Raw genomic sequence first — 17,011 nt, forward strand, 5'->3', positions numbered from 1 at the left:
GGAATAAGATCCCAGTTATGAAAAAAATGCAAAAAGTGAGAAATTAAATGTTGAAATTTATCAGTGGAAGGCAATAACACATGAAATTCTTGAGAAAATCATGTTGAAGTTGGTGCTGTTAATTGATAAAGGCCATGGAAGAATAAGCTGCCAATTTTCCAGTAATATGGGGTTTGTGAGGATAGTGAAAACAAGAGGCAATTACTAAGATTGAAGAAGCATCCCTCAGTGCTGGTTGACATGGTGATAAAATGACAGGTGAAGTAACGTTGATGAGTATAGCAATAATACACATGAGAAAAACAGTCCTAACTTAGATGCTCAAGGATGAATTCAAAATAAACTGTTCTCCCTCAAGGAGGAGATCAAGAAGTTGTGGTAGATACCATCAAGCAACTAAATAGAACAGGGTAACTATTGCTGTAGACTTGTAGAAACATAGAATTATAGAATCATAGAATGGCTTGAGTTTGGAATGGACCTTAAAGACAAGCTGTTTCCTTGTCCCCTACTGTGGGTAGGGTTGCCACTCACTAGATCAGATTGTTCAGAGCCTCATAAAGCCCGGCCTTGAATGCCTCCAGGAAAGAAAGCATATAAGAAATGTTAGGATAGAAGAGTAAAGACTTATGACACACTGATTGCATGGTAGACCTGCCTTCAAAACACCGATGACAAGTCTGATTTTCTAGACTGGAAAGGAGTATAATAGATAGAAAAAACAAAGAGATGGTCAACAAAAGGCATTAAGTATAGTTGCTGTATTTAGAACAATACAATAGACCCAGAGTCTTTAATCCAGAAAAAGAGATGGCTTTAGGGAGTATAAGTCTGTAAAAGCCCAAGATGTGATTTTTCACTTTCTCTCCCATTCAGAAAGCAGGTTAGTTAAATTCTCTGGTAGTATTTTAGATCCTACAAAGTTCTGCTTATGTAAAGCAATTATATTACTTGTATACTCTTTATAATGCAGCCAATGATAATAGTCTTCTGAATACTGAGTGGATACATTTATTTTTCTGTGAGTAATGACTAGGACCAACTGAACTTCCTTTGTTAGCTTTGAGTCTGGGGGAAGCAGAAGAAATGTCATCAGAAAAATGCAGCATTCATTGCAGGCAGTGGGTGGAGAGCATATGGGTTTACATCTCAGCAAAATTGTTTGTTAATGTGGAAAAGTAGTTGAAGAGATGTGTAAAATCTGAAACTCCAGGAACTTTTCATTTTCTTCTTTAATGACCTAGGATCTTTGTTTTGTCACCCTATGAAGTGAACTACTTTTTAAGCTTTGCATAGCTCTTTACAAAGAAGCCAACAAAATGTTCCACTGAAAATCCAAATTTGCCAGTTATCACAGGCAGGAATCTGAAACACACTTGCCTAATATGTCGTGGTCTCAAGATTTACCCACAAAGGGATCCCAGTTCTTATCTGTTGGAAGTCAAGGCATAAGCAGGAACTTGTCACAGATATGATAATTTTTTGAAGAAGACAGAATACCTCAATGCAGGCTATATAGTCACAGTGTAAGGCTAAAGAAAAAAAATCTGTGTAATCCAAGCAGTGCATAATTATTTACCCTCTGGTATTATGTGCATCTTGGCATCTGCAAGTTTGTATTGCTAAATGAAGCAAGTTGCCCAGAATTATTGTGTAAGCTAAATGAAAATACTAACAAAATACTAACACACTTTGATATTATGTATTGATATGATGCTACCAAAAATACAAAAGGTACCAATGCTTTCTCTTTAATTGTAAATGTTATCCTGTATCCATTCTTATATTACCTTTTAACAGTGTTCCCCTCTCCTCCATCGCTTCCTATATGACTGAACAGTATTATGTACAACACAGTTCATATAAAATATTCAAGTTTTAAATGCCTCCTTCACCCTTAGAAGTAATTCCTTAATTTTTTGAAATAATCCTTAACTCCTCAAAATTTGGGAAATCTGCGCTGAGTTCCCTGTTAAGGCAATCCAGTTTTTATCCTGAGGGACATTATATACAGATGTCTCTGAAGCCCTGCAGCATCTCAGGCAGTTTGGATGCATCATTTCTTAACTTCATTTCACCCAGGCACCGTGTGCTACTTTGACAGACATCCAATTCTTGCAGATGTACTTTTGAGGATAGGAAGACCACATGGATTTTTCCAATCCCACTACTTCAAGACTGGATTCTTATTTTCACTGGAATTGGTTTGTCAGAGCAGGCAGCAGACAGCAAAATGAAGAACACTGATCCCTTTTTCCCCTGGTCAGTTACTCTGAAAGTAATGCCTCCTATTTATTTCCATGAAAACTATGACAGATACAAAGAACAAAATAAAACTATTTTTTGATGGAGCTCGTTCTCAGCTACAAAGCACTATTTTTAAACATAACCACCACCATTAGCAATACATTTTCACCAACAGTGATCTGTGTGCTGCACTCATAAAAATATGCATAGCTGTCCAGAACATGGCTTGTCTTTCACATTGCTGTTGCCACTGCTGAAACACACTGCCCACACCTCACTGTGCTCGCATCCCATGTTTGGCCTCCGTAAGTGTTCTGAAGTATCAATGAAAGTCAGCAAATACAGTTTTTTTCCTAATGGAGAAATTCAGTTCCACACCTTTGCTTTATATACACTTCCATGTCAGACTCCATTCTTTCAGTCTGCCCCTCTGCTGCCATACCACTAACATCTGCCTCTGGGCCAATGTAATAAAAAAGGAGGCATTACTTTCAGACCAGCCTTTGTACGTACATAGAGGACAATGGCGTTTCTCCTGGAATGTAACAGAATAATCAAAAGATGTTTGCTACTCACAGTCAAAACAAGAGAAGAGGTGAATGGACATAGTCCACACAGATCATTCAGAGATGGCATATAGAAGTTTTGCTAATAGAAATACTTGACAGGTGAGCCAGGTACGTCTCTGTGAAATATAAATAAGATAGTTTGTTAAGTATTGTTCTAAGCAGTAGTAGAAGTTTCTCTGAGAGTGAAGATGAATGGAAGGAAAAAGCAGGTAAACATGTAGAGAACAGCAGCACTACAGGAGTAAAAAATGGGCTTCTGGAGAGGTCCATTGAAAGGAAATCTATGGTTCCCCTGGTAAATCAATAACCAAGAAGATGAAATTTGGATGTTCTGGGGAGTGTCAAGAATATTAGGAGTCCCAAATCTTGATGAAGTATATATAAAAGTTAAATCTACCAATGCTGATCTTGCCAACTAAAACCACACATTTTCTGAGAAGGTGTGGCTTGTATGACTCCAGTTCCATAGCAAAATCTCCTCTTAGAGATTGTTGTGGGAGTTTCCTTAACTGGGGGTAACACAGTAATCTAAAGTAGTTTAAAATTCTTCTCTGCATAGTTATTACAGTATACAAAAAATATCTTTTTATGATGTTCCTTCTCAAAATTATGAGTGTCTGTGTATATACTTGTACGCATGTATCTGTATATGTTTATATGTGTTTAAATCAGCAATGTAGGCAATTCTCAGTATCTTTTATTTGGTAATATACAATTTTTCAGTAGGTCTTTATCTCAAGAGTCATAAAAATATTGTGCAAATGCAGTTCTTTCAAGTTTCTCATATACCAAAGTTCTTTCCTTTCACATGAGTTATTGGCTTTGAGCTCATTTTTGCCTTATTTTTCTTGATCATAGTCTGCCAGTGTCTTTTTCATTCTGGAGATCTAACTGTTGAGAACTGTGTGTGCTTTTAAATATGTTATATTTCCTAAAAAATACTTCTAGGAAAGATCGAGTCTTAATATACTATAGGTGTCTAGTAAGGTATAAGCTGCTTAAGAGAGAAGTGCATATTCTCCAGTGCATCACTTTACAACATCTTCTGACTGCCTTCACTTATTGAACCCAGAAGTTATTACTACTGTAACAGAAGCATCAGAACAGAGTACATTTTTTGCCTAATTAGCCCAGTTCTGAGTCCAAAATAGCAGTTAGGTCAACAGTGAAGCTAATTTTGTGTGAAGACTCCAGACTGAGAACTGGAGAAGAGAATGCATCAGTGGGCATTCTTTTCTGCTGGCTGTGCTATAGAAGTTGGTAATCTCCAGCAGAAGAGATGGGTGGGCAGTAGCATCTTCAGATGCCATAACTTAATTATCCAGAAAGTATCTGCCAGAGCATGTGCTCACATAAAGCATTTCTTTGGTGCATTAAAATCAATCTATTAGTTTTCCCAGTGTGTCATGATATTTATATTCTGATAACCCAGAATCACTTGAGACTTTTTTGTTCTCCCATATGGCAATAAATGCCATGTTTTTTTTCCATTGTCACTCATATCTCTTTCAGCTGTGCAGTTTTCCAAGTATCTCCCCCTCTCTGCTGAATCACTGCTGTACTGAAAACTGCTTCTCAACACATACAATCCAGTTTTGCATGCTGCAAAACTCTATGCTTGAGGAGTCAGGAATGAGGGCACAGTGAGGGGTGGCTCTTTGTGAACACATTGGGAGCCAAGACCCCGGCAAGGCAGCAGGACAGGCATGGAGTGGCAGCAAGACTCAGCCTGGAGTCCAAGTCACTGGGCAGGTCCTTGGAGATAATGCCATGCTGGGACATGACCCCAAAATCTGACAGCCAAAGCTCCCAGAACAAGGCTGCTCTCACAGTGAGCACATGAAATGTGCAGTTACGCATTTATGGACGTTCATGCTGGATATGGCCTTTGAAGTAACAGAACCAAATATTCATTGTGTTATTAATGAAATCTGGGAGAGAATAGCAATTGTGGTAGAAGTCTGCTGTCTTTGAATCTGCACAGAAGGAGTTCAGTGTTGCATGTGAATGACCCGTGTGATTTCCAGTACTGAACAACAGGTGTGGTTTCAGGCACAGTCCTTGCAGACCAGCACACTCCGACTCCAGTTATGGCACAGTTGGGTCGTGCTTACTGTTTAGTGGAATACATTTGAGCAAACCTAATTTTTTAGGTACTGTACGCTATCTGCAGTAATGGCAAGAGGAAAGCTGATGTAGACATCAAGAACTTGCCCCCATTCATCTCTGCACCATTTTAATTGTCAGTCTAAAGTGATATACTTACTTGGTACCTAAGCAGTAATCTACAGTGATATCTGAGTTGGAGCGATTTTCTTACTGTGCTGCCTTGCTAATGGAGATGTACTCCCTGGATACAGGGATCACGCAAACCATTACTGAGTGTCTTCCTTCAGTACACCAAATGACAAAGCAGCCCTGTAAGGGAGGTGTTTGTTCTTTCACAGTAGTTTGGGAGTAGAGATAATGATGAAGACATGCAAGGCTTCCTCTTTTCCATCTGCCTTAAAAGATTGGCTTCATACAGTCAATTTCTGTTTGTTGAGATAAATATATTATAAAAAACTTAGGTAAATTATAACATTTATTCCAAATGAGAAAAAATTTGATACCCCAGATGGAAGTTGTGGTTGTGATTATACCAGCTTATCTCCAAATCCACATTTAGCATGCTTTGTCCAGGTTGTAAACACATCAGTGATAACAAACAGTGCACGGAAGCAGAGAATCGATTTTGTTCATTTTTTTTATAAACCAGCAGCTATAAAAGCCCATCATACCTATTTAAGAAGTTGCTAAATATGTATGTTATTTTTAAACTTTGAAGTCCCTGTAAATCCAAGGATATTTTATCTGGAAGTTCTCTCTACATTTTTAAATGTAACCAGGTTTCTTCATTCTATAGGATATCATTATTTCCTCTTCTGTGAATTCTTTTGTTAAATTAGGAAAGCCTTGCAAAAAAAGTCCTCATATAATGATAGTGTGTGAAAAATGTAAATTACCTTTTAAAAAAAAAAAATGACTTTTTCATTGTTTTACTGCTATTAGCAAATGCATTTCAAAATCAAAATAACTTGTTAGAATCCACATCTTTACACTGCTACTGAAATTGTGTTTTGATTTCTTTGACATGATCCCTGATTGCTGTGAGAAGAATCAGTTCAGTATTTTTGTTCTTAGATTCCCCCTCCTTTGTCTTGCAGCTACTTGTGGCAGATTCCATTAACAATTGCAGTAGGAAATACGAGCCACATCTCATCAGAGGCAATTATATGGGTGTCTAACAAATCAGGTAAAACTAAACTTTCCTCCCAGTGGAATCTCATAAAGCATACTTGTGTTTTCCTCAACTGTTTCTTTGGAATTGATCCTAGATAATTGTTTAGTTGCTCTGCACCCACTTTCAGCTACCTGAAATGAATTACTAAGGAAGTATTGGGAAGGGAGGGAGGAGGAATGAAGGATAAACAGCAAGCAAGTTTTATATTATCACAGAAATTAGACAGTACAGTGAAAAGTTTTTACATAGTACTGTGTACTTAAGTGCTAAATATTTTGTATCTACAATACATATCAAATTATTGATGAATGCAATTCAATTTACTGATTTGTGAAAGTTAAATGTAATATACTTGTAGCAAAGTATCTGATAAGTATGACATAGTAAATGCAAAACATTTACATTTCTGTCATTCTGTAACTCCAATCCATGGTCTGAACCAGGCCAAAGAAATATTTACTGTTGCTAAAACATTTCCTTATTGATCTGCCAAAATACTTTGTATTCTTATTAAATAACCAGATGCTGGACCTTGAAATTGCATTATTCTGCTTACAGCTTATTCTCTCCCTTCTCAATTCTTATATGATCATAATAGCTACTGTCCTGAGAACAGCTAGGGCTGGATATCAGTGGTTTTTTGTCATCTGAAAAAAGGAATCCCACTGTAAAAATTTCATGAAATATTTATTTCCTTAGTAGTTCATGGTACATCAGCTGACAGTTTTGGACTGGAATTGGAGTGGATGAGGAAACAAACGTGGAGACTTAAGTAAAATGAGTGTAAGGGTGGGAAAAGAAATTGCCATATGTCCCCAATGAATTATAAAGGGTGAGCTTACGCCTTCTTGTAAAATTAAAAGGCTATAAAACCTTCCCTCCAACAGATACTTAACTGGAGCAAGGAATGTGTCAACCTGTGTGTGTCTGTGTTTTTCCTTTTTCTCTTTTATAAGTCACCAAAAGGTAGTAGTCACATAGTGCTTAGCAACAAGCAGAAACAGAGATGAATGGTGTAAGATTAGTAAAAATCGGAATAAACCAACTTTCTAGTGATATAAAGTATGTGCTCCTTTGCCCTGATCATTTGCAGCCCATTAGAATGTAGCATGTTTGATGTAATGGTCTCAAAATGTGCCTGGGACCAGGGTGCTTTTCTTAACTGGGAAACATACTCTAGTTAAAGTGTATTAAGATGCTGTCCTGTTTTGCAGAAGTATATTGCATTGGCTGTACTTCTTTATATGAACACCTTAGGAATACTTGAAAAACCTCTTTGATCTTTCACAGTCTGCCTCAATGACCTGCTCCATTCTTGTCCTTTAGGACTTAACTGAACTCGCTTGAAGTTAATAGAAAGATTCCATTGACTTTAGAGAGGGTTGATCATCTCAACTCATCTCATTAGATTGTGCTCCTGTTGCCTCCTTGATGCCTCCTTCCCTTCACTCCTGCCTTGAAAGTTCAGTATATCACTATTATCTGCACAGTTGCCTTTTGCTTGCAGAGTGTTGTGAAGGAACAAGATAGTAAAACCTCTACCCACTCTTTTTAAGATCTACTTACTCCTATTGGAGTGTGTTCAAGAAATAAACAATTTGTGATGGCCATTGTGAGCAATCATTTTGGTGTGGCTGCTATATAGAAATTAAAGAGGAACTTTTCTAAGTCATCAGTTTCCAGTGTAGCAGATCAATGTCATTGTGATCTATTGCCATTATCCATGTTCTTTGTCATTACTTTCTCACTTACTTGCTACATCTCATTAAAATGAGACTGTAAACTGATGAGTATAGCAAGGATGTAGTTGTCTAGTTCACTTGGAGGATTTCTCAACATTAAAAGTATGTCTCTACATGTGCTCAGTATCTGATTCATTGTGTATGCTACTATATATTGGGGCAGCTATAGATTCTTTTGTTGCACTCCTGGAGATTTCTGCAGCTTGTATGTTTCTTTCGTGAGGATCTGGAAGGGACTGTGAGACTGGAAAGGGCAGTTTTCAGGACTGATTTGTCTGGGCAGGAATAATCCTGTAGAATTTCCATTGCATCAAGCATACATGTTTTTATGTTGTTCCAAAGAGCAGCCAAAGAACAGCCATGCAAGTCCTAGGTGGAACAAAGCATTCCAGAGAGCATTTGGAAGATTGGAATCAATCACAGTGCTCTTCAAGTGAGTGTAATTGAATACAGACACTCAGATCAAATTTATCTGACCTTCTTCAAGATCTAGTATTGTAAGAGAAATAAAATGATCCCTTAACGCTGAAGTTTAAAGTGGAAATTATCATTGTTATGAACTTCTGCTCTGTCATAAATCCAGGGCCTCTTTCTGTTTCCTCTAAGTATGTGCCCTCTTTCCTATTCTCTGTAATGATGTACAGTAGGTAAAAAGTCAAGAATCAGCTTTCATCTTGTCTCCACAAGACAACAATTGCAGGGCTTGAGGGAAGATTCAGGCCATTCTGTTGAAAGAGTACTAAGTGTGAAAGAACAGTTCCATCCATTACATTTCTGCATATCCAAGAGAAGCATAGACATGTCTTAAGCGAGGAGGCTTAGCTAGCATCTATTTCAATTATGAAAGCAAAGCTGTGGACTAAGGCATACTTGCTGTTTTCTGGGCGTGAGTGCTCTGGCAGTCAGGTTCCAGCTAGGAAATAAGACTTGGGAGATGCTGCTGACTGAAGTTTCCATTCTCACCTCCTGTACTTGACTCATTTGTGATGTCCGAGGGAGGCAGTTCTCTGATGGACCTCTCTACCTCTGGTAAAATGAGTCATTCAGAATCCTCTGATTATTTGTGCAGGATTGCCAGGAGATGGAGGAAAGAATGTTCTGCAGGACAATTACCTTCCCATCAGCAAGTATCAACTTACCTACAATACTGGCACAATTTTGACAGGATGAGGAAAAAATTAATCCCTTTGTCCCAACTTTCATTCCTTTATCACAGTAAAGATCCTAACAGGAAACTGCTGCTTACAATTGTGTAACATCACCATAGCTGTTAGCTGTTCCACTATGTAGGAATGTTAAATTATGGTAGGGTAGTCTGAGGTAAGACTATGTGAAACAGAACATGATTGTATTTGCTGATATGATCAATTTACTATAGAGTTCGCTATACTAAAGTATTTTTTCAACGTGGAACTAAGGCAACATGGCAAGTGAGATGGAAAGAATATTTTGTTCTGGTTTGCCTTTTCTGAGTATGAAAAGTTGAATTCTCTATGAACCTCTGTATGAATTCTGCAAAAAGTTTTGCAGATTTTTGTTAATATTAGTATCTTTACAAAAACAAAAAACAAAAAACAAAAACTAACAGTTATTGTGATGAAATTCCTTATGGAACATTTTCTCAGAAAATTTTCACTTGCTGTTCTTGGCATGAAATTGTGTTATTCTTCTGTAGTTATTTTTACAAGAAAATGGAGTCTGCTCCATCAATAGTGATTCTACCAAGCCAATTTCCCAGTGTGCTAAGAGTTGTATAAAATGAAAAGTTAAAAGAAAATAACAACTGTGAGTCTAAACACTTGAAGTGGTAGTGTTCAGCCCACGCTCTTGTCAGCACGGGAGTAGTTTCTTGCAGAAGGGTGCCCTTCACCCAGAGCTGCCTTGTGTTGCTGTTTGGAGGAGCAGGCTTTCATCATGCCTGCTGGTTTTAATGGAGTGGAAGTTGCTGGAGAGCTGTGAGAACTCAAACTTCAAGCCACTTGAAGTTAGCACCAGCTGGAGAATTGGCTCACACTTCCAAAGCAGAGAAAATGAGAATCAGACCCTAACTGATTTTCTTTTTTTAACTTCAAAATAAATGTTGTAAAAATTAACTATTTCCATCTAAATATTTCGTGTATACATGAGGCAAAACTGAAAGTTTCAGAGCAGTGCTGTTTTCTGAGGTATCCACGCAAAACATGGCCATGGGAAAACACTTTTTTGATGGAAGAAGATTAAAAAACAAATCCCTTTAAACTGATATACTGTATATATATTTAAGATTGAATTTTAAAAGGTGAACCAAAGCCATCAAAGATAGATTTCTTCCCAAATGAAATCTTAGTCACTGTTTAGGAAGTCATGAGTGGTTTAATATGGGGTTTAATGCTGAATGACTACCTTTTCCCTAACTGTGATACTTTAAATGGGAAACTAATAAATGTGTTTGTGATAAATGGAGAAATTGCCCAGGTGGATAGAAATTTTCTGTGCTGTAATCACCAAAAGAAAGATTTTTTTTTTTAATACGAAGGCATGAGGATTGGCAGATTCAAACATCAAATTCCAGTAAATTATATAGAACTATAAGAAGTACATGCATCCTGCAGTCCCTTAAAATAACCACCTGCTTACAAAAACTGGAAAGACATGAATGATTTCTGTCCTGTATTTCAGGAGGAGGTCAACGCTTGAGTGGTCTTCTCAAAAAATAATAGCAAGTGGTAATGGGTGGATTTAAACTGACCAAAACAACGATAATGCCATCAGGCCTTGAAATGATACCATTCTCCATTAAAGCTGTATGTGTTGGAGGAGTTCCACAGCTGTTATTTACAAAATAGGGCTTTTTTTTAAGTTTTCATGTTTGACTGACAAATATCGTTCAGTACTGTATTAAAGTAAAAGTGACTTCCTCACTACAGAGTGCAAAACAATGCTGGTACTGAAATGAGAAAAAATACAAGTATGTGTGATCTTGAAAATTTCTATTCATTGTTTTCTGGTTTTCTTTTTACCCAGAATGGATTACTGTGTGCTCATTGCCGTTTTGATAGGTTTTTAGGTGTCAGAGAGGTGCTGGGATCATCCAGTTACAAGTAGCTCTTTCCAGCTAAGGTGGCATTTAAAGGCTAGTTTGCAGTAGAAAAACATGGACAGAAAGCAGCACAACGTTAGCACAGGATGAATTTCTGCCATGTAAAAAAAAAAGTCTCCTCCTGACTCCACAAGACAATACATCCCTGAAGACCCAGGGATATTCTAAAAGTTTCTGTTTCCCTAGCAGCCTCTCCAATATAAAAAAGTGGGTATTTTTGCTGTTGCTTTTAAGAGATCCAATAGTTTGATTCAGGACATAGCTGAGATAGACTTTATTCACAGCACCATTCTGGGTATAATAAATAGGATAGGGGTAGATCCAGATTCAAATTCCTTTTTCTCTCTCTGTTTTATAGCAGTTATTTGAACCAAATCCTCTATAAGGAAGTGCTTTTAGCACTGTGGTGTAAATTGTTACTATTTTTTACAGACTGTCTATGCGTGTTTTTCTTTGTATAAAATAATTGAATCTTATACAATCAAACCAGGAACCAGGATTTGAGTCTTTTGTGAGGCTGGACGTGAACAGCTGGTGATTCTGATTTCAGGTCCAGTATTCAGTGTATTTAAGTAGAAGAACAACCTCAGTTGAACAGTCTTAGAGAGGTTTTTTTTTTAGAACTGAGCTGCAGCCCAGTGTTTAACAAACCTCTGTGGAAGAGAAGGCACCTGATGTTAAAATCTTCTTCCAAATCAGATTGTGGCAGTAACAGCTTAGTGTTTATCCACTGGGTATGCTGTAAACCAGGAGTCTGCAGGGCACAGGTTGTAAATTCTGAGCTGGAGAGCTGTATACGTACAGTTTAGATGCTCTGTCACTCCTGGAAGGCTAGAGCTTGGCATATCGTGGTAAGGATTCTTAAAGATCCTGCTACAATTTAGTTACCCTGTACCTTCTAGTCTTAGCTAGCTATGTCTCTCCACCTAACACTGGGCTTGCTCTTTTCAAGCTTTTTGGTGATCATACAGAGTTGTTAGGATGGCAACCAAGGCCAGACTGGATGGGGCTTTAAGCAACCTGGGCTAGTGGGAGGTGGTATAGGGGTTGAAAGTAGATGAGATTTAAGGTCCCTTCCAACCCAAGCCATTCTATGACTTAGTTCTGTTTTCTTTTTTTGTTTTGTTTTTTTTCAACTAGTCTTATTTCAGCATATGAAGACTATGTTGATACTTTATCTAAGGTAACTAAACGGATAAAATAAATATTTTAACTAAATAGAAGAATGTTTATTTTTTTTCTCAATCATTTGCATAATTAGACTGAGCTAGTGCAAATCAGTTAGACAAACTCTAAAAGAAAGTAACAAATTAAATTGGGTAGGCAACAACTGAGTTTTCTAGGTGTACTATTTCAAAGCAGGGTATTTTGAAGAAATTTTAATGATGTTAGGACTACCTAGATGAGAAGAGGACTTCTATTTTTAATCCTTCAGCCTTTACTCTGAATTCATATGCAAAAAACAGCTCCATAAATTTAAAGATAAACAGATTATTTGGTGTTTTTAGAATTGGATCTCGTTCCTTTCTGCGTTTTTTGCACCTTTATACCATAGCTGTTTCTTTTTGATACTGTTATTTAGTCAAGAGAGAACCATAATTTTTATCTGTAGTTCTAATCATCTATTATTTCCTCAGAAATTACTTTTTTTTTCCAAGAAAGGCTGTAAACAATTTCATTTCCTTAGTAAGTCTAGGTATGAGATAGTGTATTTGAATTGTTAAGACCGTATTGTAAGCTTGTCTTTTTCCATTAGTTACTTTCGAAGAATTGAAGCATACAAAACAATTTCCTTTTGGAATTACATTTGAAACAAATTTGGCCTTTTGTTTTTTGTTTTGTTGGGTTTTTTTTTGTTTGCTTTTGAAATCCATGAGGAGATCGTTCCTTTTGTCAGGAGCATGCATGCTAGTTTTATTATAGCAGAAAAAAGGTGTTGCTGAATTTTTCAAGTTGTTTCATAATCAGTTATATCAGATTAATTTACTGAATTGAGGGATTATTCAAGAGACATAGATGTCTGATACTTCAGTCTGTGATGATTCGTCCTGTAGTGAAAGAAGCATGTGATGTGATTTCAGTGTATTTTTGTTGTGGGCATTCTTAGTCCTGCAAATGGTGATGGACTAACTGCATTATTGCTTGTAAAAATACTGGAATATATGCTTTCAGTCCCTAGCTGATTACTTAAAAAGAGGGGAAGGAGGAAGAGCAGGTTAATAAATGCAAGGTTAATTGGTATAGTTCTAGAAGAGAGCCTCTCAGTGGTTAGCTAGCTAGAAACTACACAACTGGAAAATCCAATAACAAAAGTTTCATTGACTACATGCAGAAACAGTTAAGATTTTTTTTTTTTTTAATCACAGGTTTAATCTCTCTATGTAGCAAATCCATTGAATGACTAGAACTGTATAAAGCTATTGTAGCTTGGCTAGCATCAGGTACCAGATTTAAATGAGCATGTCTTTGATAAATATTAGTAGCCAGAAAAAGGAGCTCTTGGAGATTTTTGTTGGCAGAGGATCTATGTAGGAGCCTCAACTAGTGTCTCTATATGAGTACAAATAAAAAAAATTATTAACCCCAATGATTTTGTTAGTTTTATTTTACTAGCTTATAAATTAATCTTCCTAGATTATGAGTACTTAAAGAAGGACAGAGTTTAACAAATACATCTCTAGAATTTTTAAAGATAAAACTAAGTCCCATTCCCATGTTCTTCTTTCTTTCCAGAACACCACAGAATTCCTGCTTTGGAAGAGGCAAGTTGGTTGCTGGGGAACATCAACCAGACTGGCTACTTCAGAGTTAATTATGATATTAGGAATTGGAGGCTGCTGATTAATCAGCTGACAAGGAACCATGAGGTAAGCTCTTCTCAACCCTAAAATCTGCTTTGATATGTGAACTTTCATTATTTTATCACCCTAAATGGTTCCATTTTTCTGGTTGCTCCTCATAGGTTATCTCTGTCAGCGATCGAGCAGGCTTGATCGATGATGCATTCAATCTAGCCAGGTATGTTTGCTTGCAGATAATCTATCTTCATACACATTCCTGCAACAACTCATGCAATCACTAAGTCAGCAGTAGAGTGTGTTTTGAAGTTAAATATGTTTTAAATGCACTTTTGTTCTTTTCCTTTTGTGTGTGTGTGTGTGTGTGTGTGTATAGTGCATAAATGTGATCAGTAGCACATTCACTGCTCTTGATCAATAATTGCTGTAGGGTATTTCCCAGTCTGGAGAGGTCTGATCAATTTTGCACCTAGTTCAATTTAACACTTTGGAAGTAAATAATCGCCTTCCACTTTCTCAGATGAACAAGGAATGAATTCTTTTTTTTCTTCTTTTTCTCCCTAAAGCTCCCTCCCTCCTTCTCCTTGTTTTTTTTTTCTTCTTATAAGTGACCCTTTTGCTGTATTTTATTTGTGTTGAAAAGCACCTTCAAGCTCCAGGAGGTTTTTTTTTGCTCTGACTTATGGTGTTATATCATTTTTCCAATATCTTTCTTTTCTTGTAATCTGTTAAAAGAGACTACTTTTCTGTATTATGTTTTTCACATGGAATGGAAAGTTTGAGTTTTGTTGATTGTTTCTGGAATTTATACAGCTTTTTTGTGTTTTAGTATGACTAGACTTATGTAAATTAATGCACTCAGTGCTGGTTAATGCTTTCTTTATGAACTGAGACAATTGGATCATCCCCATTTTGAACTCAAAACATTCAGTACATTGGTAGTCAAAGTGAAAAATGAGAAAAAAGTAGAGGAACTTTTCAAACTTTGAGATTTTAGAGATTCCTGGGAACGCTGCATCAATGAAACGCTGTGATGTTGAAGTCTGTGTGAGAAGAATTCCTGATATGACTGGCTTTTATGTTTACCCAATGTATTTATAGCCATATTTGAGCAGCAGCTTGAAAGAATTGGCAGAATGGAGGTACATTTCAGTAGAAATGGTCATCAGAGATTTTTGAGATTCAGGGACAATGTCACTGAATTTATGGTTGTGATGTTCCAGCTTCTTTGCAGTAAAGAATAATTGTGTGCCCTATTACTCCATTCTTGCAGCCAGTTATTCCATATACATGATGTACACTAGCATTAGCCCTTATTTAACAGTCTGACAATGTAGCAGAGAAGGCGGCATCACAGGGAGAAGATGAGCACCCTTTTTCTTTTTGCACTGCTCTTCATTCTTATCTTCTAGCTTCTTCAGCAATGCTACATGATTAGAAGTAGGTCACCATTTCAGTTTTCATTGGACTGTGACCCATGTACTCCTTGGCTAGAAGAATACTACAGAATATTCCAAAATACCTAAACTACTGCAAAAACTGATGTGTGCTTAGCAATGTAACAGTCTCTTCCAGTTTTTTATTTTTTATTTTTTAATTTTTAACTTTTTGGCACCTCAGAGCTGGTTTTTGTCTAATAAAGCTGAAGTAATTTATGGTTGTATGGAATCAGTGTGTGGCTTTTCTCTTTTTCCAAGAGCTGAATGCAGTCAGATGTAATTTTACTTTACTGAAAATCTAAGCACTGAAAAAAGCCTGTTTCTGAAGCTGATTCTTGTAGGTTGTGGTTTTTCTTTATCCTAAGCCAATGCTTATGAAACATAAAGACGAGGTCTTGATTAATGTTGCAACCTGCATAATCTTGCCAAATTTTCCTACCTAAAAAACACCCAGACATAGACAAGAAGCTCATTCCCAACCTGCTTTCCAAAGCACGTTGATGGTAATACTGGATCAAGGTGGGTTTTTTTTCCACAGGTAGTTTTGTGAGAACACTGTGAGTTTGTTCACAAGATTTCATTCTGTTTTTAATGTTGAGTTGCAGTGGTCTATTACTGCATTTGCTAATCATGCACAGTGGAAAAAACATCAGTTGTACTAAATATTTGCACTGTATACTCATATGTAGCTGTACTTAAGTGGTAATACTCTTTTAACAGAGATACACATATAGATTCCTGCTTCTTTTAAATTTTTGGACAGACTCCTGTCACTAATACTACTTTGAATACACAACTCACAAGCCAGTCTTGCTGTGACACAATTGTCTGAAATAGAGATGTAGAGATGCGCATGTTTGCAACTAGTAAATTTATAGGCAGTATTCAGAGGGTAGCAATAAGTTACATAGACCTGGCTAAGCTTGGCATGTAGGCTGTACTGTTAATCTTTTTTTACTTCATTCATCTATCACTTTTCTAGAGAAAAAAAAAATCCACAACTGATTGTAGTCATGCTTAAAATACTCTTACTGGCTAGCTGTCTGTCTGGTATAGCTTTGTAAGAAGACTTTGTTATTTTTTGTTTTCATTTCCCCTCTCTGAGACAAAGAAAGACCAGGGACAGACCTACTCCTTGCTTTATCATGAGAAGGACTAGAGAGGCACTGAGAGAGTTAGGAGTGTTTTGGGGCAGGCCTAGATAGCAGAGCACCTGTGGGAATACGAAAGGATGTGTGGAAGTTCTTGTGGGGGCAAGTGGTTGGGACTCACACACTGTGCTACACTACAGTTCAGTGACCTCTCTGTGTCAGATGCTCAGCAGTGTTCTAAAACAAGCCCTGAGGACTATCTAAATGACACTGACACTCTCAGTTTCCTCAAAAAGTCCATGTTCAGAAGGCCACCATTAGCCTAAGAGCAGCCTACTTTTTACTCTTGGCTGCAAGGCACTCTGCAGAAAGTTGCTTCGCTTTTTATCAGAACAGGGCCATGCTTTGGATTTTACCTGCCTCGTGGACTCAGCACTGATTCAATCTAGTGTCTGATGCACAGACTGTGTTTCTCCCTCTCTATATAATGTTGTGTGATAGGGACATTAAACACAGACAATTGTCTTTGACTGCAACATGCGAAAAGGTGAGTAACCTTATTGACCAAGCACAGAGGTAGTAATTGGTAGTTTAGACTTGACTTTGGAGAAGACTGCTGTTTTTAAGGCTAATTCTGTCCTCTAATGTAGTCCCTAGTGGTACAGATATATTATCTTCTTGTCTACCTCTATAAACATAGACATTTTGAGTGAAGAGAGAGCTCTGGAAGATATACTTTTATATTAATCCCTAGATATTATTT

At 37.1% G+C, this 17,011-nt stretch overlaps 1 protein-coding gene across 1 annotated transcript in view; it reads left to right on the top strand.

Moving 5' to 3' along the window:
- Positions 1-17,011, top strand: part of TRHDE (thyrotropin releasing hormone degrading enzyme) — a 208,174-nt gene that overhangs the window by 153,908 nt on the left and 37,255 nt on the right. Inside the window, exons 10-12 of the mRNA XM_031589702.2 lie at positions 6,023-6,111; positions 13,654-13,787; positions 13,883-13,938. Of these exons, the coding sequence (XP_031445562.2) occupies positions 6,023-6,111; positions 13,654-13,787; positions 13,883-13,938 (279 nt within the window). The remainder of the gene's footprint in view (positions 1-6,022; positions 6,112-13,653; positions 13,788-13,882; positions 13,939-17,011) is intronic.

This window comes from Phasianus colchicus, chromosome 1 (assembly GCF_987193195.1).
Source record: "Phasianus colchicus chromosome 1, bPhaCol1.hap1.1, whole genome shotgun sequence".
NCBI classification, from domain to species: Eukaryota; Metazoa; Chordata; class Aves; order Galliformes; family Phasianidae; genus Phasianus; species Phasianus colchicus.